Below are 25,586 nucleotides of genomic sequence, written 5' to 3' on the forward strand. Positions count from 1 at the left end.
CTTTTGAACATGTATTAAAAGTTATAAAACAAATTGAGTTTGGCTGATACATTTTGCAGTCTAGTCCTAATTATTTTGATAGAATAAACATTATTATTTTTTCAATAAAAAAATATTATCATTTTTAAATTAATTAATAACACTTGACAAAAAATTAATTAATAATGTCACCTTTAATTATTATTTTTTATTTTTTTTATTTTTGTTTTTTTGGAGTGATCTCTTGGCATAGGTAGAAGAGAAATTTATTGATGAAAATATTGGAGGATGGAAAGAAGTTGCTACTAGCAAGTAGCAAGGCTAGCATATTGATATTAGTATATAATATACAACCTAACTTGGATGTTATTAATTCTAGAATAGTTATTTATGTAATAACTTAGATGTTATTAATTATATTAAGAATTATATAAATACAAAAATACAAGCCGTCTTAGCTCAGCGGTAGAGCGCGTGGCTTTTAACCACGTGGTCGTGGGTTCGATCCCCACAGACGGCGTTTAATATTCTATTAACTATTAATTCATTATATCATTCATGGCCACCAAATTTCCAAATTAATCATTCATGTGGCTTTTTTTTTTTTTTTGTCATATTCTACCCAATCCCCACATTAATCATATCCCTGACACATCATTCATAGGTTATTATCACTTATTTACTTATTTATTTGTGTGAATCTTTTAGAAGTCCATCAACATAAAGCAATATTTTGGCCCATCCTTCCATAGGTGTTCATCACTTATTTACTTGTATGGATCTTTTATGGGTGCATCAACATAAAAAAAAAGGAAGAAATAAAAATAAATCAAACATAGAAGAAGACTACTGCATAATATATGCCTTAACTAAGATCAAAATGAAATTTTGAAGACGACCCATTGTGACTCGAATGAAATTTTTGAATAAGACCCATTTTAAAGAAGACCCATTTTAAAGAAGACCCATTGTGACCCGCACTGGCTAAAATTAACCATGGCAAAACAGTGCAGTATTAAAGCAGGACTAACAATTCATGACCAAAAAAAAAAAACTAACAATAATTTGAGTCTAAAAGCTTCACATACTTAAAAGCCAAAAGTTTTAGTAGTTTGTTGGTATGTGCGGTTTTGGGGTATAATATATATAATGATGGATGTCATAAAATAAGTGTTGTTTACTCATACTTTTATACTTGTAGTGCTGGTGAACCACCATTTTCATGTATTTTCCCCCTCTTTGCTGGAAATATATTACTATAAAAAAAAGGTTATTAAACCAAGGAAATAAAATTAGCAAACTGAAATTAAATTAAAATAACATTCTATCCGTATAGTTTTTATCGCAAAAAAAGAAAAACAACATAAATTCATGATTTTATTCATATCATACATGAGACATAAAAGTGAAGGAGAGAAAAAATGTAAGTGTTAACTTAAATTGGAATAGCATTAGTGACTGAAGGGTAGACCACGGTGGCAGGATGAGCCATGATTTTGCGGCCCTTCATGTGGCGGAAACAATAGACCAGAGCACCCACCGGCCACTCCACTACTGCTGCCGCAGCAAACGCCAGGAACCCCACCGTTGGCCCAACCACCTTGCACCGGCAAGGGTTGCTAGTGTTACCACATTGTACACATATTGGAATCCCTATTCCAACCATATCTAACTAATCTAATACTTAGCTTAATATAAAGTAACAACTTAATTGTGTATTCAACCAGATGAAGAGGGAAGCACCAAAAGCGGTTTGTGAAATTGAAATCGAAGAATTGCGCTATGCAACTTGATTGTATCCAATTATTAGGGCCTGTTCTTTATATAGAACGAATTTGACTTCCTTAGAAGTAGGGGAACTCAAACATGCATGTAATACATAGAGAAGTGCTTTTAAAATTATGTGATTGGATGATGTACCGTGTACGTGTCAAAGGAGGAAGGAACTTATTGCACACCTGTCCTTATTTCATGTAGCTATATGACACGTGTCCTATTTCATTGCTTTCAGTATATCTGGCCATATGGTCTTGGTAAGCTGGTTCCACATGTTGAGTTTTACCCATGTTGCTTAATTATTTAGGATTCTTTATATTTATTTTATTTAATTTCATATCATATTTTGCATGTGGTAGAGCATAATAACTTCGTTTGATTCATAGACTCTGTTGTTGTTATGTCATATTTTTAAGATTAATCTTGATCATCTTATAAACCAAGAATCGTAGACAAACTGAAATGAATTACATTTTTCAATTTTAGAACTAAATAATTAGTTTTTAAATTTCAAAATTAAAGTGAAAATGATACTTAACTTTTTGTTTGGTAATTTAAACAACAGACTAAAAAGAACACCACATCTTTTTGGAATTCACAATATTTTCGACAATTTCTGATCGATACATATTAATAAATTAATTAAGAGACTTCACATACATTTATTATTGGTATAAAAGAAACATTTAACAAAAGTACGATATACACACAAAAAAAAATCACAAGCTATAGAAATATTCAAGTTACAGAGGATTGAACACGTTGGTAACCAATTTAATTGATAGTACTCATAAAAGAAAAAATATTTTTATTATATATTTACTTAAATCATTAGAATATTACAAATTTTTATAGTACTCATAATATTTTTTAAGTCATTTTTTAAAATTATTTTGTATAGAATAAAATATATTTTTTAATTATTTTGTATGGAATAAAATATTTTCTTTCATTTCTAAATTATTATTGACTACATAGAATATTTTATTTAAAATTTGAGTACATGCATGTATTTACCTAAGTTATTATAACATTACAAATTTTTATAGTACTCCTAACATTTTTTAAGCAATTTTTTTTAAATTGTTTTGCATAGAATAAAATATTTTTTGTAGTATAATTTAAAAAAATTTATTAAGAAATATTCATGAACTATTAAAAATAGACAGAAAAATATTGTATAGAATTCGAATTGATAGCTCATTAATATTTTAAAAAAGTCTCATAATTAAATATTTTGTTAGCTTTTTTTTAACGTATGAAATAAAATATATATTTTTTTAATTTTTAAATTATTAATTTTTTAATAAATTTTTTAATAAAATTTTTTTAATAAATTATTAATTTTTTAACAGCATAATTCGAATTATACCATGAATTACTGTGTGTGTAATTCGAACCAAGCTGGTTCGAATTAGTGTGTGCATGTGTTTGTGTATAATTCGAACCAAGCTGGTTCGAATTATGTAGAAATGGAGTTCGAACCAAGCTGGTTCGAACTACATATATATGTGCGTTGGTGGATTCATGAAGCAGTTTTCGTTTTGGCTTATTCACGTAAATTATTTTCTCCTTTGACTTATTTCTGTTTTTTACCCATAAATAAACGTGTCACTTGTCACAATACTATTTCGTTATGGATCAGTTTATGCTACGTATTACAATATTACTCGTTTACATGTCACTGTTATTATTATAAATATATTAAATTGATCCTTGACTTTACATTAAATGACTTATTTTAATAATTGAAATTAAATATCGTGTATCAATTTTTTTTTATAAATTTAAAATTTTCAATATCTTTAAATACACTAATTTTAATTATATTTCTTCATATAAATTTTTAAATACAAATTCTTTTGATAAATATTTTTAAGATTTTAGTTTTAATCATACAAATTTTTTCATAATAATTTAATACTTATAACTATGCCACGTGAGATAACTTGTTAACTTCTTATGCAACAAGAGAAAAAACCACACGCTCACTTTAGATATATAAGATCATCAATTCAAATGACTAAATTATTATTTCTCCTTATACATATTAAAACAAACTCAAGTATTTTTTAATCCAATTCTCATACAAATAAACTTAAATTCTTGCTGATTTAGGTATCAGAGTCCTTTATAGGTACCTTCAACTACTGTGGAGTTGACGTAAAAGTACTTCAAACACTCTTACTGTCACCTCCAATTTTTTTCATCTAGCCTATTTACACACAATCAGTTTAAGATATATCTCATAACAATGATTATATTATTTAATAAAAGAATTATATGATTGATTTAAAAAATATATTTTTTAAGTCCAAAAAACGTATATTTTATAGAAATAAAAAATATACAAAATGTGTATTTTGATTTTTTGTTTCTTGTTAAAAATATGCATATTTTTTGTCAAAAATAAAAAATATGTTTAATCAATCATATAATTTTTTTAAAAAAATATGTTTATATTATAAAAAATTTATCAATATTAAATTATTGTAGAAAAAATTTATGTAATTAAAACTAAAATCTTGAAAATATTTTATAAAAATATCTGTATTTAAACAATATGTGAAAAAATAGAATTGAAATTAGTGCATCCAAAGATATTGAGAATTTCGAATTAAACTAATAAAACAAATGGTCAAAGAACTAATTTAGTGCACAACATTCAATTTTTGGGACTAAAATTAGTCACTTAATGCAAAGTCAGGGACTAATTTAGTGCATCTACAATAATGACAGGACGAATAATATTGTGACATGTGGCAGAAACGGACATGTGATTAAATAGTATTGTGACACATGGTATACCCGTCTACATCAACATACCACATGTCATTTATCAATCTGTCATCATATAATTACATATGGCCAAACTGTGAAGTGACACGTGTCACTAATGGTCCATGTCATCAACCCATATCAGTAGCCATTAATAAAAAATGGGTTAGAGACTAACGTGGTGTACATTTGTCAATCTTAAAAATGTAATTAGTGCAATTAAAATTTCAAAAACGATTTTAATACATGACGCTAATCATAGAGACTAATTTAAAACTTAACTTGTAAAACACACACCGTCCGTAATAATAATTAACGCAAAAATATAAATTAAATTTTTTAATAATATTAACCACTTTGCTGACATGAATATTAATTAACTGTAGAAATGCAACACTCTTATCAGTATAAAGACAACAGAGATTTGGTGAGAAGGAGGAGATTTTGGTGTTTGATGATCAAGATATTTAAATTGGATTAGAGACCTATTTATGCAGTCTAATGGGATGAATTCTGACTGATCGAACCTTTAGTCTAGGAACAATAGAATCTACCTTGCACTCAATTTAGGAATAACCGACAGAATTTGAAATGAAGAGTCATGGAGGGAATGTGTTCTAATTCTTTTTTGACAATGAAATTGATATAATTAAGGTGGAGAAGGATTTTTCGTAGTTATTCAAGAACTATATCTTAAATTTATGGAGATGGAGAAAGGATGAAATGGTGGAAGACAAAAATTTTGCTTATGTTCCTATTTGGATTCAAATGTAGGACTTGTATGAACACTGCAAGACAAAGGAATTAGGGAGAAAGATGGGATGAGTTATTGGAGAAATGATTGACGTGCACTTTTTGAATATGAGAAAGAAGGAGAACAAAATTATTAAGGTTCAAGTTAACTTTGATGTCACCAAACCTCTACGAAAGATCATGAAGATAGCAGGTTCTAATGGAAAGGTAATTAATCTGCAATTAAGATATGAGAAGATAGGTAATTTTTGTAATTTTTATGGTCATTTAGGCCATGAGGTAAGACATTGTAACATTCAATTATGAGATGCGGTGAATGAAAAAATAGACGAAGAGAAATGAGACTAGGCTAATCAAATTGAAAGAAGGATTGGAAGTCCAAAAGATGCTGATAATTCAAACAATTTAAGCAGAAAGAGTGGAGTTAGTAACAAACCTAAAAGTCTACTCCAGTCAACCTCCTTAAATCGGTACATGAGGGCCGAAAATGAAAGAAAGAAAAAAAAAGTAGCATTTACAGTACTACAAAAAAAATGACAATAGAACTATTAACTTAGTTTTGAGAGAAATTGTGGTTAATCAAAATGCTTCAATCAATTTCAATTCGGAGTTCAACTTACCAAGAGAGAATGAAGGATTGTTAAACACTAAAGATTAATTTTGTTTCTCTAGCAAAAGTAATAAAGAAAACAGAATGAAAATGAGGAAGACAAATATAAAGAAACTAACTAGAAGCACTCATTGGGGCCGGAGGGAGTGAAAAGAAGGACAGAGGCTAAAGAGAATGTGGTAAATCTTAAGAAAACCTGCCAAATTGAAGAAAATCAAGCTGCTGCTAAGGGAAAGGGTGCCACCCAACAAATAACACCCGAAGATTCATGAAGATGATCATATAAATCTGTCAGAGTTTGACAGTTCATAGCATGAAAGAGTTATGTAAAACACATTCTCCCAATATGGTATACCTGTGTGAAACAAAAAACTCCACCTTAATTGTAGAGAAGACGTTACATATTAGTGAGGTGGGGGATTGTCGATTTGCATACTGAGATCAGGGTGGGATGCTGGTTGTTGGTTCTTGGAAGAAGATTTGTTGGGATTTATTATAGTATGAGATTGTTGCTGATTGGTGGCAAAGAGGGGGAAGTCTTGGGTTGTTCACTATGGCAGTGTTTGGATAGTGTCTTTGAGACACAAATACATAGACATAAATACACAGCAAGACACAGACACAAAATACACATTTTTTTTGCTATGTTTGGTAATGATGTACAAGACACATTGATCTTAACTAAATATCATATTTACCCTTATCACTGCAACACCACTACCAACATTGCTTTCCACCATCACTGCCATTAATTTTTCAGCCTCAATCTAAATAACTATGAAATATCACCAAAATCTTTAATCTAATAATCAAATCAATAATTTTTTTATATATAAAAAATTAAAACAGAGATCCAAGAAAAAAAAAGAAACTTGAACAAAATATATCCAATGAAAAAGAATAATAAATAAAAAATACAAAAAAAGTACAATTTGAAAAATAGATATGGAGGCAGTGAAGACAGATCTATATACAGGAAGAGGCAACGGAGGCGTCAGCACCGGCATGAACCAACAAAGGCAACGGAAGTGGGTGAAGGTAGATCTAGAGGCAAGGCGAGGCAATAGAGGCATCGACACAAGCGACGAAGAAGAGAGGCGAACCAAGGCAGATCTGGAAGCGGCACGACGATGGAGATGACGGAAGGCGACAGGGAGGCGGCACAACGATGGTGACGGCAACAACGCTGAGAGGGAGATGAGGGCGGCGGCGGAAGAAGAGAGAGAAGGCAGAAGAGAGGAAGAGAGGTGGACAAAGGAAGGAGGCGGTGGCGACGCCGGTAGTGGTGGCGGTGACAATGGTGGAAGGAGAAGGCAGGGGTAGAACAGAGGTTGGAAGGTGGAATGAATCGGAGAAGAAGAGGGAGAGTTATGAAGATAAGGTAAAGGATAAAATTGGAATTTTAAAAAATAACTAGGAATAAAATTGAAAAAAATTGTGTCTCATGGGTTTGTCTCAATGTCACAGCTTGAATGAGATACACAAAATACATGTATTTCATGTACATCTGTGTGTAACCGTGTCCATCAAAATTTTGTGTTTCAACAAACAAACAGTGTACACGTTCCACCGTGCCCATGTCTCCAATGGACATGGACATGAACCAAACGCTGCCTATAGGGTCATTGTTTTGTTCTGTTATAGATTGCTGGTTATTAGGGCCAATATGAAGGTTAGAGTTATTTTTCAAAACTGAATATGGTTGACTTAGGACTACTAGGTTCTTTATATTGTTCTGGGATTGGATTTGGAATTTAGTAGGCTATTTTTAGTTGTGGTTAGAATTTTTTTTGGACCGTCTTTATGTAGATATTAAATTGCTATTTCTATTCCTTTCAGCAACATTTACACCATTAATAGATGGAGGGACCACTGGATCATTGCTTATCATAGTCTCATGATTGGGGAAAACATTCTCTCATTCTTCATCATATTGGAGTGCTGCAAAATGTAATTGTGCCACTTTTTCATTCTCTACTACCACACGTCCTTGTGTGTTTCTTGTTCCATTACTTGTTTCTTCCTTTTTTTTGTAGATTTTTTACCACGTATGCTCCTTTGTATCAACATTCAGGGTCTATAAGGATCGATTGGCTCCTCAATGACTTTTTTACTTTTCTCTTTTTGAGAAATGACAGTTTTATCTCTATCTTTCTCAGCCACCTTGTCTCCTCCATTAACACTTTGTAGTTCTATTTCTGTCCTTTTCAGCTCTGGACATGCCTCTCTTTCATGTTCCACGCACTTGCATTTGAAGTAGACTTGGGGTAATCCCTCATACTCTACCAAGTAGAGAATGCCGTTAGTCAGGTATTGAGACACAAGAGGTTTCTCCAGATCTACCTCAACACATAGCCGCGCAAACTTTTCTCTTGCTACCTGGGAGGTGTTTGTATCCACCTTTAAAGTTCTTCTAATGATCTTTACCAATCATATCCAAAATCTTCCTATTATAATACTCTACAGCCAAATCAAGAATTCTCACCCACACTGCAATATTATCAATGGATGCAGTCATGGAATTGAAATCTAGCTTCCATAGCCTTATAGTCAGATAGTGACCCAAGATCTTTCAAGAACCCTTCATCAAGACAAAGTCCAAGTCCTTTGAGTTATAAAATTTGACGAGAAAGAAGTCATTTTCTATATCTATAACATCCAAATTACCCATTTTTCCCACATCACTTCTAAGTTCTAACCTTATCTTAAGAATTGGAAGGGATATTTTTCTTCCTAATAATTTTACTATGATGGAATCCCACAAATTCTCTCTAAGTTTAACTTGCATATTTTTACTAATGATTAAGTGATAAACATTATTAGGAGTTTTTTTGATAATGACCTCATTAGCTTTCTCTTCTTTTTCCTCATCATTCTTCTCTTCAGGGAGCTTTTGACTAGATAGTTGTTCTGTGCTCTCTATTCTTTTCCGTCATCACTGCTTGTGCAAAGGATCTTATTTGACTTGTGGATTTTGGACCAATTCCATCTTTCATAGGCTAAGGGTTGCTGCTATGGCCTCCTTGGGTTCTTTTTCTCTCCGAACTCTCCTCTTCCATCCATTTCTCCACACATGGAACAAGCACTTGACTTCTTGTGTATCCTGCTTCTTTTGTCTTGATCTTTTTGCTGTTTCTGTTGGATGATAAGGCTATGCAGTTAATATAGCTAATTAGTTGTATCTTTAAATTAGTAGAGTTGTTACTTAAGTTTGTTAGAGGCTCCTAACTCATAGCATTTAGTTAGCAGAGTGCTAAATTAGTGTGGTTCAGTTTTTTCTAGTATCTATAAATATAGAACTAGTCATTTGTAAGTAAATAAGATTAACCATAATCACAATTCCATTTTTGAATCTCTCTCAAGTTCATTCTGCACTTTCACTCTGTTCTCATTCCCTGATTCAAATTATGCAACACTATTGCAGATTTTATCATGGTGCGGTGAGCGTAGATGTGTAAACGGTGACACCTTGGTGGATCTCCTCCATTGCAAGGTCGAGAGATCATGGAATTGGAAATCTGCAATTCTGTCCAACTTTGACAAATTAGCAGAAAATATGGTTGATCCAGAGCAAGGCCCATGTCAAAACGTGGAAACTCAAGTTTTCTCAGCCTCGGATCTTCAAAATTTGGCTCAATTGATGAACCAGCTAGCAACGATGCAAGGGCAGATCGCTCAATCTGCAAAACCAAGCACGGATTTGATGCAAGATCGTGCATCTCCATATTACCTTCATCCGAGTGAAAATCCAGGTATTTCACTCACTCCAAATCCTCTAACTACACTGAATTACCACTCATGGTCCCGATCGGTTTGGATATCACTGAAGACGAAGAACAAGCTTAGTTTCATAGATGGATCTTTACCAAAATCCGAGAAATCTGATTGCACATTTGAAGCTTGGGATAGATGCAACACTTTTGTTCTGTCTTGGTTGCATGCTTCCCTAAGTAGTGAGATTTTGCAAAGTGTGATGTGGTGTAATGTGGCATCAGAGTTGTGGAAAGATCTTAAGCACAGATTTTATGAAGGAGATTTGTTCAGAATAGTTGAGTTGGAAGAAGAAATGTACTCAGCAAGACAAGGAGATTTGTCAATCACTTCATTTTTTACAAAGATGAAAGGACTATGGGAAGAATTAGAAGAGTTTCAATCGATTCCATCATGCAATTGCATAGGATCATGCACATGTGGATTAGAGATTGTTAGAGGATACAGAAAGCAGTCGCAAGTGGTTAGGTTCTTAAGAGGCTTGAATGATGAGTTCGGAAATGTGAGATCACAAATAATCTTAATGAGACCCCTCCCTGATGTCAATACTGTTTTCTCGCTATTATTGCAACAAGAGAGGCAAATGTCAAGTTCAGATCATGCAGAAAGCAAGGTATTAGTAAATGCTGCAATTGACAACAACTTCAACACTAATAGAGGCAACATGAGCATATGAGGAAGAGGGAGAGGGCGTGGAGGTAGAGGCCGTGGCTTCGGAGGAAGAAGAATGATCAAGAAGTGCTCTTATTGTGGCAAAACTGGCCACTTGGTTGACACATGTTATCACAAGCATGGTTTTCCTCCACACTACCATCAAGATTCAAGCTCAAGAACCATAAATCATGTCACTACTGATGATGAAATTGAGAAAATCAATAACTCTCCTTCAGGAAAGAACAGTAATAGCTTAAGTTCTTTATTTTTCAAAGAGCAAAAACAAGCTCTCATTGCTTTATTCCAGGATCATGAAGAGGATCTTGTTCATAACTCAACACTGGCAATTGAGGCACAAGTCCCATCCCTAAGTATATACCACATTCTTTTTTTTGCCAAACATAAATTGAAACCAAATGATTGGATTTTGGACAGTGGTGCTACTGCACATGTCTCTTTTTCATTAAAATTCTTCAAAAATTATCATAAAATAAATCCAATTATGCTTCAATTACCAGATGGTTCAAAGGTTGTTTCCTCTATTTGTGGAACAGTCTCGTTTCCAAATAATATAAACCTCACAAATGTCTTTTACGCTCCATCCTTTTCTTTCAACATAATTTCAATTTCCAAAGCCACAAAACACTTACCATATAAATTCTTGTTTGACGAGGTGCATTGTGAGATACAGGATCGGAAGAGCTTGAAGATGATTGGCATTGCTGAAGCCAAGGCTGGATTGTATACACTGGAATTCAAGACTCACACCGATTTGGATTTGCATTCTTTCACCAATAAATCTGTACCTGCACTCACAGCAGCACTCACAGCAGATTCTGCTTTTAGAGATATTTGGCACAGTAGGTTAGGACACATCTCTTCTGAGAGATTGGACATAATAAAGAAAGCTTATGACTTTTCTATTTCTGATAATGCAAGCATTCCTTGTGCACCTTGTCATTTTGCAAAACAGAAACGTATTCCTTTTCCTACAAGCATTAATAAATCTGAAAATTGTTTTGATTTGATGCATGTTGACATTTGGGGACCTTTAGCAATTCAATCTATCAAAGGTCACAAATATTTTCTCACTATAGTAGATGATTATAGTAGATTTACTTGGGCTTATTTTATGAAAACCAAAGGAGAAACCTCTAATTTGCTTCGAAACTTTATCTCAATGATTGAAACTCAATTTCAAAAGAAAGTGAAATGTATAAGATCAGATAATGGTAAGGAGTTTATCATGCATGATTTTTACAATTCAAAAGGTATTTTACATTAAACAACCCGTGTGGAATCCCCACAACAAAATGGTATAGTAGAGAGGAAGCACCAGGATATCTTAAACATGACAAGAGCTTTTCTATTTGAAAGTAATGTTCCTAAAAATTTTTGGCATTTAGCTACTGCTCATGCCATTCATGTCATTAATAGAATTCCTATCTCCTCTCTCAATTTAAAAAGCCCCTATCAAGTCATGTTTAATAAACTTCCTTGCATCAAACATTTTAAAATTTTTGGCTGTTTGGCATTTGCCTCGACTTTGGCTGCTCATAGAACTAAATTAGAAAAAAGAGCCAAACAAGCTGTATTTTTGGGTTTTAAGTCTGGTACTAAAGGATATCTTCTTATGGATTTGCAAACTAATGAATTTTTTTATCACGAAATGTCATTTTCTATGAAAGAAATTTTCCTTTTCACACTAAAGATGCCCCTGACTCCTCATTTACTAACAATTCATCTACTAATAATACTCAAATTTTAAATAATCATGCTTTACTCTTTGATGACACATTCATATCAGCACATACACCCATTATACCTATTACAAATAAAACACTAGCTCATGTTCCAGAATTTACTATTAGCACACCAAATCATGTTTCACATACACCTCCCTCACAATCACATCTCATCACCCCATCCACACCTCATGATGCACACATTGATCATCCTCAAAATCTCATTCCTCCCTCTTCCCATACATCCACTGTCTCACCAACTTTAGTTTCTAGGAGATCATGTAGGATTAGAAAACCACCAGCATATTTGTCTGATTTTCAATGTTTCCAAACCAGCACAGCAACTCAGAATGAATCCCAATCATCTTTCAAGGCAAGATATCCACTCTCTCAATATATGTCCTATGATAATTTTTCACATACACACAAAATTCTTTCTTTAGCTATTGATTCTATCATTGAACCTCAAAGTTATGAACAAGCAATTCAACATGATTGTTGGAAAAAGGAAATTAGATCAGAACTCAATGCTCTTGAAGCAAATAAAACTTGGACTGTTACATTCTTACCTAAGGGAAAGAGAGCAGTGGGGTGCAAATGGATTTTTAAAACCAAACTCAAAGCAGATGGGACAGTGAAAAGACACAAAGCAAGGCTCGTTGCAAAAGGCTATACTCAAATTCCTGGATTTGATTTCTTTGACACATTCATTCCTGTGGTAAAAATGTCTACTCTTCGAGTTTTGTTAGCACTTGCAGCGTCTAAGGGTTGGTTTCTCCACCAATTTGATGTCAACACTGCCTTTTTACATGGTGATCTCCCTGAGACAGTTTATATGAAGGTTCCTCCAGGTTTATCGGCTCCTCCCAATAGTGTTTGTAAGCTTGAAAGATCTCTTTATGGGCTCAAACAAGCTAGTCGTCAATGGAACCACAAATTATGCCAGTTCTCAAAGCTTCAGGGTACATTCAATCCAAGGCAGATACATCTCTCTTTACCAAAGGCACCAGAGATGATTTCACTTGCATTCTTGTGTATGTGGATGATCTGATTTTATCTGGCAACAACATGCATGAAATCAATCGGATGAAAAAGGTGTTGGATGATGCATTCAACATCAAGGACATAGGTAAACTTAAGTACTTTCTGGGTTTTGAAATCGCACGGAGCAAAGAAGGAATTGTCATGAATCAGCGAAAATATGCTACTGATCTCCTCTATGAATTTGGAATGACAAATGCCAAGCCTGCGACTACGCCAATGAACTACACAACTCCACTGTCCAAATCTTCAGGCACCGCATTAACTGACTTGACTCCTTACCGCAGGCTTGTTGGGAGGCCGCTGTACCTCACAAATACAAGATCAGATATTTCATTCACCGTCAACAAGTTGAGCCAGTACTTGGACTGCGCTACAACAGATCATTTCAAAGCAGCCCTGCACATCTTAAGATATATAAAGTGTGCACCAGCCAGTGGAATAAAGTTCTCTGCTGCCTCATCTGATTTGTCGCTCACAGGATACTCAGATTCCGACTGGAGGACATGTCCAGACACAAGGAGATCTGTATCTAGATTTTGTTTCTTTTTGGGTTCATCTCTTGTGTCATGGAAAAGTAGGAAACAAACTACAGTTGCTAGATCATCAGCAGAAGCGGAGTATAGAGCTATGACTTTGGCAACATGTGAGGGAAGGTGGCTTAGCTACATACTTCGAGACTTTCATACCCCCATTGAGCAAACCGATCACTCTTTACTGCGACAACCAGTCCGCAATGCATATAGTCGCCAACCCTATATTTCACGAAAGAACGAAGCATATCGAGATAGACTGTCATACGGTGAGAGATAGAGTACAAGATGGTTCACTAAAGTTACTGCCAATCCCTAGTGGAGAGCAAATAGCAGACGTGCTCACAAAGAGCTTAGCTCCAGAACCATTTGCATCATTTTATCGCAAGCTTGGATTGGTTGGTATATGCACTCCAAGCTTGAGGGAGGCTGTTGGATGATAAGGCTATGCAGTTAATATAGCTAATTAGTTGTATCTTTAAATTAGTAGAGTTGTTACTTAAGTTTGTCAGAGTCTAAAGTTTGTTAGAGGCTCCTAACTCATAGCATTTAGTTAGCAGAGTGCTAAATTAGTGTGGTTCAGTTTTTTCTAGTATCTATAAATATAGAACTAGTCATTTGCAAATAAATAAGATTAACCATAATCACAATTCCATTTTTGAATCTCTCTCAAGTTCATTCTGCACTTTCACTCTGTTCTTATTCCCTGATTCAAATTCTGCAACACTATTACAGATTTTATCAGTTTCTCAGATTAGCTTCTTCGTCTCTTCGATGCTCCTCTCAGATTAGCTTCTTCATTTCTTCGATGCTCCTCTCTCGGTCTGTGTGGCGTGTTGTCCCTCCTCTCACAAAATCTCCTCTCATAAAGGGATTCTTTCTGTTTTTACTTTTAAGTTTACTATTTGAGAGTTTTACATCTATTCATTTTTTCTAAACTAAAAGCTTCTATAACCCTCTACTTTCTATTTGGTTGTTTATTGCTACAGTAAAGTGGAAATGCCCATTTTTAAGTGTTTTGGTCCGAGGCCCAGTTGGACCCAACATTTTATGATTTAAATCATAACCTACCTTTTTTTTTTAAAAAAAAAAAACACTCTTATCAGGTAACGATCCAATTTGTAGCCGGTAATGATCATTTCAGGTATGACAACGTGGTCGAGACATTGCACCAATGGCCAATATGTTGGCCTCACAGAAGCCATATCTCAGGTTCGAATTCCAGCTATAGCTGGATAGTAATAGAATCTTTAATGTGTGTGTATAAATGGGTGTGTTGTGTAATCTAGGATTGGGGTTGTCCAATCTATCAACCAAAAAAAAAAAAAAGTATGACAACATAGTAAGAGTAAGTTTTTGGTATTAGATAAAATTCATGAATTTTCCATGGGTTAGTCCAAACCAATGAACACTCTTATCTGCTATTAGTGATGATATAGTAGGTTAAATTCACGTGACAAGACATGCAACATACATTGGTATTTATACTTTGGCACATAAGTCTTTAAAGGGAGCAAATTGACGGCGATTTACCAAAATAAATTTTTAAATTTTATTAGATCGAAACAGCAAAATTTTCTGTATAAATTAAAATAATAAAAAATAAATATATTATAATAACTAGAGACTTATTTAAGTCCAAAAATTTTGACTGTTGAGATAAATGAGGCACATACACAAATAAGCCTTCCATTAAATCAAATAAGATTTTAAACATTGTAAAAGTTGTTTCTCGATCTTCCTTTGAAAGACTGTAAGGATCATATCAAGAAGGAAAGAGAAGATCATAATTTTAAGATACTTGTATGAAGATACCAACAAGTGTTAAGAATAATGCCAGCCTTGCACTTTATACAAAGTGAAGAACAAAGCATTGTGTTCTATAGCTCATGAGACGCACGTAAAGCAGGAGGAAAGCAATAAACAATCGGAAATAATTAATAACAACAAAAATTAACAAAAAAAAAAATCAAAATTTACTTTATTTAATATTTATTATTACCATAAATAATGAACTCGACACTTGCACGAAAATTATACCAATTGAAAATGCTGCAAACACAACCAAAGAAATTGTTTCTCATCTAAAATTTGGCTAATTTATATTGTTTTTCATATTGGAAAATATTTGGTAATCAAAGAAAATCAACCAAAAACAACCATAATTTGCTTTATTTAATATTTATTAATGGTTACGATAATTAATGAATACTAAATAAGATAAGTTCTGGCTGTTTTTTTTGTCTCTCTAGCATTACTCCTTTTATAAAAACATCTTTATATAAAAATGGCATTGTGAATTATTAAATAATTTAATTAAATATATCAAATTATCTAATAATTCATAATAATATTTTCATGTAAACATCACATCATAAAAATATTCTTTTTATTTTAATATATATACACGAAGTTACATATGATTGGCCTGATGCTACAAGCTACTGTACAAGGGAAAGTCTAGGGGACCAATAAATTTATTAAAATTTGACCAGCACTTAGCCAACAAAAGGAAAATGAGTGATTCTCCACTATTAAATGAAATCTCACACCATTAAATATACTATTAATGGCTAATTGATAACTACAACTCACAAAATCTGCTGGCCCTAGCACTCCTCGCTGTACAATTCTAAAGCAATTGCAATTAATAACATATAAACAACTAATAATGTAAAATGCAAGAATTTTATAATTATTTTTATTTTTTTCGGGCTGTCGTAATTGAATTCTATTTAACCCGAACCCCTTCTCAAAATCTTTGGGTTGTCAGAATCAACCCTACATTTACAATAACGACAGAAAGCAAGTCACTAAAAAAAGTACAAACCAAATATTCTAGCAAGTGAACGAAATAAATAAAAAGAAAGTTTGCGCATGCATTTGATTTTCCAATATGAGTTACGTATTTTATTGGTGACACTGGGTACGGTATAATTATTCTTGCAATGATAGTAAGCAAAGAACATCACCGAAAGTACACTACATATATATAGATGATCCTATACTTGACACACAAGTAGTTCTTTATATACCTTCAGCTACAAAATTCAAACGATCCAAATCCAATTATTCCATGTACTAACACAATGGTGTCTCCAACAATAATACTACTCCTTCTTTTGTGCTTCATTTTTTCATTTTCTTCTTCAGTCATTTCCCAGCCACCACCAGACACAGGATTCATCAAGTGTGGATCATGTCCTTGCGGCACCTCATGCGGCGGCGGAGACCAACTTCCACCCCTTTTTCCTCTTTTTCCTCCTCCTCCGCCTTCTACGCCACCACCACTACCACTTCCTGATATTTCTTCCCCGCCAGAGGATGATTGTAGTCCACCAGCGTCCCCACCACCTCCACCACCGTCTCCGCCCCCACCACGGCCTCCACCACCCCCTCCTTCGCCTCCTCCACCACCCCCTCCTTCGCCTCCTCCACCAACGCCGCCACCGCCAAGGTTCATATATGTGACGGGTGTGCCAGCAGATGTGTATAATTATTACTCTTCTGCTCAAAACAGAGTTGTTGGGTTGCTAGCTTTGGTTGGTTTGGGATTATTGTCAGTTGCAATGATGTTTGGGTGAAGATAAAAACTCAGTTAATTTCACATGAAATTATTGATAGTTAAAAAAACTAAATTATTATTTAACAATTTTTAATTACGTTAAAATTAACTGCATCTGAATTTTTATTTTAGGTGAATAACTTCAAGAAAACAATGATTCGAATGTTTGATTTCTAATTCCTTGTTTCTATTATATACTTTGTTTAGTTATTCATTTTTTTCTTTTACATTTTAGGTTCCATTGATTTTTTTTTTGTTCTTCCATAGTATACAATATATAGAGACTTGTTATTGGTGAAGTGAGAATATGCAATAAATTAGATTACTTCAAAATTCACATTTTGAATGCTCCCTAGCATTATTTTTGTGTAAAATGTAACTATTTCTTCTGCTTGAATGTGTAATAATACGTGCTTTTTAAGACTTCATTCCATTTAGATAAGATGACACTAATTAAGATTTAAGCGGCAAATGTGAAATGTGAAAGAAGAATTCTAGATGATGAATGATTTTTTAGTCAATATCTAATCAGCAATTTTATTTTTATTTTCATATAAGAGGAGAAAATATACAATAGGTTAACAAAATTATTAGTCGTATAATATGATGGACTGGTTTGGCAAATAATGCATATGAAAAATAAATAAAGAATATAACATTCCTTATTTAAGAAGAATTATTTAAAGATGAACAAACTGGTTTAAACTTTAAAAAATTTATAATTTAGGGTTTGTGTATTCATTAACTCATTGTATTCCTTACTTGTTATGAAGTTATTCTTTACGTGAAAGTTCAAGGTATGAATTTCTTTTATCCATGTCATATATGACAATGGAGATAAGAATCAATTTCATTTAAAAATTTTCGTCTTATAATCAATTTAGTTTTTGAATTTTAAAAAAAATTATTTTCGTCTTATATAAGGTGAATGGTTATAAGTGTCATGTGTTATAAAAAAATTTGTGAGGTGTATGTGAGCAATGAATGTAATATTAATATGCCACACAGTCGCGAAACTTAAAAATAAGTTTTGAAGGGGTTAAAAATTTGTGTGTTGATGTATCTTGTTTTGTATTTTATGTCTCGTGTTTATGTCAGGCATCATAATTGATGCCACATTATATTTAAGAATATTCGTGGCAGTGTTGTAAAATAACTAAATAAATAAATAAAAAAGGTAAAAAATACAAAATGTAAAATATAATTAGATAATTCTAATAATAATATTCACTATAATTACTATGTCAATATAAAAGATATATATATATATATATATATATATATATATATATAATAACGTATGAAAGAAAGAAAGAGGAAAAGTTTTGTATATAGATAATATAAATAGAGAGAGAATTATTATTGATGTTATTGTCTGAGACTTAATCTTCTATTTATACATGAGTGAAGCTTTGAATTTTCAAACTTCATTAATGCTCAATTTAACTTGGAAGCTTCACTCTTTCATAGGAAAAATCAGCCGCCAATGTATTGAATGGTCATCCACATCATCATGTTTATCACAACACTCCCCTTTGGATGACCATTTAAGATTATGCCTCAATAAAATCTTACTAAAGAAAACCCAATGGGAAAAACTTTAGTGAAGGAAAAAGAGTACAATATCCTTTGTGATGGGGACTACCTCATTAAAAACCTTGTCAAAAAAACCCAATGGAAAAAAACCTGACCAAGAAAAAAAGAGTACAGTCTCCCCCTCTTGTCGACATCATTTAATATCTCGAAATTGACACATCCCAATCTGATGTACCAATTTTTCAAAGGAGGATTTTGGGAGTGACTTTGTAAATAAATCTGTCAGATTGTCACTTGAGCGGATCTGTTGGATATCAATTGTCCCTTGATTTTGAAGATCATGAGTGAAGAAGAATTTGGGAGAAATATGCTTTGTTCTATCACCTTTGATGTATCCGCCTTTAAGTTGAGCAATACATGCTGTATTATCTTCAAACAGGACAGTTGGACCTATCTTATGATCAATCAGTCCATATGATGACAGAATATATTGGATCAAACACCTGAGCCAAAAACATTCGTGACTAGCTTCATGAATCGCTAGTATTTTGGCATGATTAGAGGATGTTGCAGCAATCGTCTATTTCGTGGACCTCCATGATGTTGTTGTACCACCATATGTGAACATGTATCCTATTTGAGATCTCCTTTTGTGTGGATCAGACAAGTATCTGGCATCTGCATAGCCAACTAGTTGTGACTTGGATCCATAGGGATAAAACAATCCCATATCAACCATTCCATGAAAATATCGAAAGATTTGCTTGATTCCACTCCAATGTCTTCTGGTTGGAGAGGAACTATACCTTGCTAGTAAATTCACCGCGAATGATATGTCAGGTCGCGTATTATTAGCAAGATACATTAGCGCTCCAATGGCACTAAGATATGGTACTTCAGGACCAATGATATCTTCATTCTCTTCTTTAGGACGGAATTGATCCTTCTCCACATCCAAAGATCTTACGATCATTGGGGTACTCAAGGGATGTGACTTATCCATATAAAATCTTTTCTGTGTATGTCGCTTGATGAATAAAGATCCCATTTTTTGTATGCTCGATCTGCAGGCCGAGAAAAAAAATTAGTCTTTCCAATATCTTTCATCTCAAACTCTTCTTTTAGAGTTTTTATAATTGTTGGAATCTCTTCAGGAGTTTTAATGATATTTAAATCATCAACGTACACAGCAATTATAATGAATCCAAATGCAGTTTTCTTTATGAAAACACATGGACAGATATCATCATTCTTGAATCCATTTTTGGCCAGATACTTAGTAAGACGATTATACCACATTCGTCCAGATTACTTTAGACCGTATAAAGATCTTTGCAATTTGACTAAGTATAATCCCTGTGAATATTCATTGGATAGTTTAGATATCTTTAGTCTTTCAGGAACTTTCATATAGATATCACGATCTAATGAGCCGTATAAATAGGCTGTTACCACATCCATTAAATATATATGCAGTTTATGATATGCAAATAAACTGACCAAATAACGCAATGTTATCGCATCCAATACAGGAGAACACGTTTCTTCATAATCTATACTGTGCCTTTGTGAGAAACCTTGTGCCACAAGTCGGGCTTTGTAGCGCACAACTTCATTTTTCTCATTTCGTTTTCTCACAAATACCCATCGGTATCCAACAGGTTTTACATCTTCTGGTGTAGGACTACAGGTCCAAAGACTTCACAGTTTTGCAAGTGAGTAATCATTCCTTTGTCGACATTCTTCGATTGATCTTGGCTCAAAATCCTTACTTTCATGTATGATATTTAATGTCACATTATATGCAAATATTGCATTGACAATTGTCTTATTTCGGTCCCATTTCTCTCCTGTAAAGACATAATTTATCGAGATATCGTCATTTTCACAATTTTCGGATACCTGAACGTCTTCTGGCGTTAAAACTATATCAAAATTTTGGACAACTGCAGGTGTCTTTACTATGTCTTTTTTAACAGGAATAGTATTCACATCTTTTCGCTTTCGAGGATTTTTGTCTTTGGAACCGACAGGCCTGCCACGCTTCTGGCGTGAATTTGCTTCAGTGGCTACTTGTCCTACTGGGACATCAATTCGAATTGGGGCATTTTTCGCTGGTATATAAGATTTGGTTATCCTCTTTGTATCAGAAAATGCATCAGGCAATTCATTTGCTATTCTCTGCAAATGTATAATCTTTTGAACTTCTAGTTCACATTACCCTGATCGAAGATCTAAATGCATCAACAATGATGAATTTCAATTAAGTTCCTTTTCATGAAGTTTATTCTCTCCCCCTAATGTTGGAAATTTTGATTCATCAAAATGACAATCTACAAATCGGGCTTTAAATACATCTCCAGTTTGTATCTCAAGATACCTCACTATAGAGGGAGAGTCATATCCAACATATATCCCCAATTTTTTTTAGGTCCCATTTTGGTGCGATTAGGTGGTGCAATGGAAACATATATCGCACACCCAAATATTCTTAAATGGAAAATATTTGGCTGCTGGCCAAAAGCTAATTGCATAGGAGAGAACTTATGGTAACTCGTTGGCCTCAAACGAATAAGTGTTGCGGCATGTAAAATAGCATGCCCCAAACCGAAGTTGAGAGATTTGTTCTTATAAGTAAGGGTCTAGCAATCAATTGGAGGTGTTTAATAAGTGATTCTGCTAACCCATTTTGTGTGTGAACATAAGCTACTGGATGTTCAACACTTATTCCATTAGCCATACAATAAACATCAAATGCTTGGGAAGTAAATTCACCATCATTATCAAGACGAATTGCTTTGATTGAATTTTCTGGAAATTGTGCTTTTAATCGAATAATTTGAGCCAGTAATCTCGCAAACGCCAGGTTGCGAGAAGACAATAAGCACACATGTGACCATCTCGAAGGTGCGTCTATCAGGACCATAAAATATCTAAAAGATCCACATGGTGGATGAATAGGTCCACATATATCACCTTGAATCCTTTCTAGAAATTCAGGGGACTCAAATCCAATCTTTACTGGTGATGGCCTTAAAATTAACTTCCCTTGAGAACATGCAGCACAACAAAATTCACTAGATTTAAGAATCTTCTGGTTCTTTAGTGAATGTCCATGGGAGTTTTCAATAATTCTCTGCATCATGGTTGTTTCCGAATGACCCAATCGGTCATGCCAAGTTATGAATTCATTTGGGATAGTAAACTTCTGGTTTACAATGGCATGTGATTCAATTGCACTAATCTTAGTATAATATAACCCAGATAAAAGTGAGGGTAACTTTTCTAATATAACCTTTTTATTTAAATCATGAGCTGTGATACATAAATACTCATGATTTTCCTCATTCATTGTTTCAATATAATATCCATTTCGGCGAATATCTTTGAAACTCAACAAGTTTCTCAGAGACTTGGTAGATAATAGTGCATTATTTATTATAAATTTTGTTCCTCCGGGAAACAAAATTATAGCTCTTCCGGAGCCTTCTATCACATTGTCTGAGCCAATAATAGTATTAACATATTCTTCTTTTGGCACAAGATGGGTAAAATATAGGGTTTTTTACCTAAATAAAATAAACCAATACCAAAATTATCAGATTCTCCTAAATCAAATTTTGAAACGTAAATATCCTCTTTCTACTATTATATAAATCGTTCCAGGGGCATGAGAATTATATAATATGTTAAGCATGCCACCCATAAACGATTTATGCATGAATGACCTAGGAGAATAAGGAGTAAATCATTGCATGGCACACAGGATTATAGGTAACGCATAAATCGTCCCACCCTACAAAGATTCACGTGATTTTAAGCTAAAACACAAAGGCTTGGCACGATTAACGTGTTAAAGCAAATCCTCTCAAGCCTGTCACGATTAATTTATGTATAATAGGGTACTTTTATTTATAATATTTTAATTTAAATTATATCTATTTAAATTTTAACTAAAAAAAATATATTTTTTATAATTTCAATTATTAATTCATTAATAATATTAAATTAAATTAAAAAAAGAAATACTAACAAATTATAATAAAAAGAGTACTAAATTTTAATATATAAATTTAATTTTTTTTTAAAAAATATCAAAAAGTGTTAAAAAATATAATTTTGAATAATATAAATTCATGTTATTTTGAGTAACATAAATTTAAGTTTTTATAAAATTTTTAGTATTCGTTGTTTATATGATTTTTTTTAATCTTTTTATTGATGCATAATTTTTATAGAATTCTTTTTGTCATTCTTTTTATTTGACTTCGTATAAATTTTAATTATTAATTCTATTAAAAAAACTAAATTAAATAAAAAAAGAATATTGACAAATTATAATAAAAAAAGTACTAAATTTTAATACATAAATTAAAATTTTTTTTTTTAAAAAGTCTAAAGGTGTTAAAAAATATAATCTTGCATAATATAAATTTATGTATTTTTAAGTAACATAAATTTAAGTTTTTATAAAATTTTTAGTATTTGTTATTCATCTCATTTTTTTAATAATTTTTGGGAAAAATTCTATAAAAAATATACATCGATAAAAATTATTAAAAAATTACATGAATAACAAATTTTAAAAATTTTATAAAAACTTAAATTTATGTTACTCAAAAACACATAAATTTATATTATGCAAAATTATATTTTTTAACATTAGACTTTTTTAAAAAAAAAAACTTAAATTTATGTATTAAAATTTAGTACTCTTTTTATTATAATTTGTCAATATTCTTTTTTTTATTTAATTTAGTTTTTTTAATAAAATTAATAATTAAAATTATAAAAAAATAATTAAAATTTATACAAAATCAAATAAAAACAATGACAAAAAGAATTGTATAAAAATTAAGCATCAATAAAAATGATTAAAAAAATTATATAAACAACGAATACTAAAAATTTTATAAAAACTTAAATTTATGTTACTCAAAACAACATGAATTTATATTATTCAAAATTATATTTTTTTAACACCTTTTGATATATTTTTTAAGAAAAAAAAATTAAATTTATATATTAAAATTTAGTACTCTTTTTATTATAATTTGTTAGTATTTTTTTTAATTTAATTTAATTTTATTAATGAAATTAATAATTGAAATTATAAAAAGTATGTTTTTATTTTTTAAGTTAAAATTTAAATAGATATAATTTAAATTAAAATATTATAAATAAAAGTATCCTATTATACATAAATCGTGACGGCCTTGAGAGGATTTGCTTTAACACGTTAATCGTGCCAAGCCTTTGTGTTTTGGCTTAAAATCCGTGAATCTTTGTAGGGTGGGAGGATTTATTCGTTATTTATAACCCTGTGTACTCTGCAACGATTTACTCCTTATTCTCCTAGGTCATTTATGCATAAATCGTTCTTGGGTGGCATGATTAACATATTATATAATCCTCATGCCCCTAGAACGATTTATATAATAGTAAAAAGAGGATATTTACGTTTCAAAATTTGATTTAGGGGAATCCAGTAATTTTGGTATTGGTTTATTTTATTTATGTAAAAAACCCTAAAATATATGGTACTTTTAAGAATAGTGTGCGAACTTACACTATCCGCAAGACAAATATCTTCAGAATATGTCCTTACCATTTTTCCTCAAAAACAAATGATAATAATAATAAAATGAGTAGAAGTATATGCACAGTAAAATTATTCACATGAATACTTAACAAAAACATACATATATCAAAGTATTCCATCATTGATCAAATAGCCAATATTTTCTTCAGATTTCTTAAAGAAATTAGATACATCATAATGAGTGGTGGAATTTTCATCATTTGAAACAAAATTTGTTTCCTTTCCTTTGTCATTCTTTTTCAAGGATGCTTGATAAAAATTAACCAGGTGCCTTGGGGTACGACAAGTACGTGACCAATGGTCATTTCCACCACAACGGAAACATTTATCCTTAATTGATTTATTTTGCCCAATATTTCTTTCTTTATCCCACTTCTGGTGAGATCCTCTCTTTTGAACATAATTTCTTTTCCTTTCATAATTTTTCTTGCTATCAAAATCTTGCAATTTACCTCTTCTAGAGTTATAATTTGCCGCATTTATTTCAGGAAATGGGGCGGCGCCATCTGGTCGCGCTTCATGATTTCTTAAGAGCAACTCATTGTTGCGTTCAGCAGCAAGAAAACAAGAAATTAGCTCAAAATATTTTTTAAATTCTTTTTCTCGATACTGCTGCTGTAGGAGCACATTTGAGGCATGGAAGGTCGAAAAAATTTTCTCTAACATATCGGGCTTGAGGAGGTATCACCGTCTTTTGATGATTGTACCTTTCTTCAAGGTCTTTCCATAGGTCTGCAAGATCTTTTAACGTGGGATATTCATTTTTCAATCATACGTCAAGATGACGACAGAGGAAAATCATAGCTTTGGCTTTATCCTTCTGAAATGTATTATTTTCAGCCTCAATGGTATCTCCAAGATCTATTGAATCAAGATGGATTTTAACATCAAGTATCCATGATAAATAATTGTTTCTAGATATATCAAAAGCATTATATTTAAGATGAAAGAAATTCGACATAATAAAAATTTGTTACCTGAAGTCTTCCTAAAATTTCATTAGAGTTTCGTGCTGATAACGTGTTGTAAAATAACTAAATAAATAAATAAGAAAGAGGTAACAAATACAAAATGTAAAATATAATTAGATAATAGTAATATTCACCACAATTACTATCTCAATATAAAAGAGATGATATATATATATGAATCATCTCTTTTATATTGATAATATAAATAGAAAGAAAATTATTATTGATGTTATTGTTTGAGACTTAAGCCTCTATTTATACATGAGTGAAGC

The 25,586-nt window shown here is 32.2% G+C and overlaps 2 protein-coding genes and 1 non-coding gene across 3 annotated transcripts; 2 read left to right on the forward strand and 1 right to left on the reverse strand.

The window, feature by feature from the left end:
* Window positions 1-427: 427 nt before the first annotated feature.
* TRNAK-UUU (transfer RNA lysine (anticodon UUU)) lies at window positions 428-499 on the forward strand. Its single transcript has one exon. It is a non-coding gene; the product is annotated as a tRNA-Lys (tRNA).
* Window positions 500-1,315: 816 nt separating this feature from the next.
* On the reverse strand, window positions 1,316-1,829 carry LOC112767290 (uncharacterized). Its single transcript, XM_025813165.3, has one exon. The coding sequence runs from the start codon at window positions 1,643-1,645 to the stop codon at window positions 1,415-1,417; it is 231 nt and encodes a 76-aa protein (XP_025668950.1). The 5' UTR covers window positions 1,646-1,829; the 3' UTR covers window positions 1,316-1,414.
* Window positions 1,830-13,134: 11,305 nt separating this feature from the next.
* LOC140180497 (uncharacterized mitochondrial protein AtMg00810-like) lies at window positions 13,135-13,920 on the forward strand. Its single transcript, XM_072221708.1, has one exon. It carries the CDS (start codon window positions 13,135-13,137, stop codon window positions 13,918-13,920), a length of 786 nt encoding a protein of 261 aa, XP_072077809.1.
* The last annotated feature ends 11,666 nt before the right edge of the window (window positions 13,921-25,586 follow it).

Source organism: Arachis hypogaea, chromosome 17, assembly GCF_003086295.3.
Source record: "Arachis hypogaea cultivar Tifrunner chromosome 17, arahy.Tifrunner.gnm2.J5K5, whole genome shotgun sequence".
NCBI classification, from domain to species: Eukaryota; Viridiplantae; Streptophyta; class Magnoliopsida; order Fabales; family Fabaceae; genus Arachis; species Arachis hypogaea.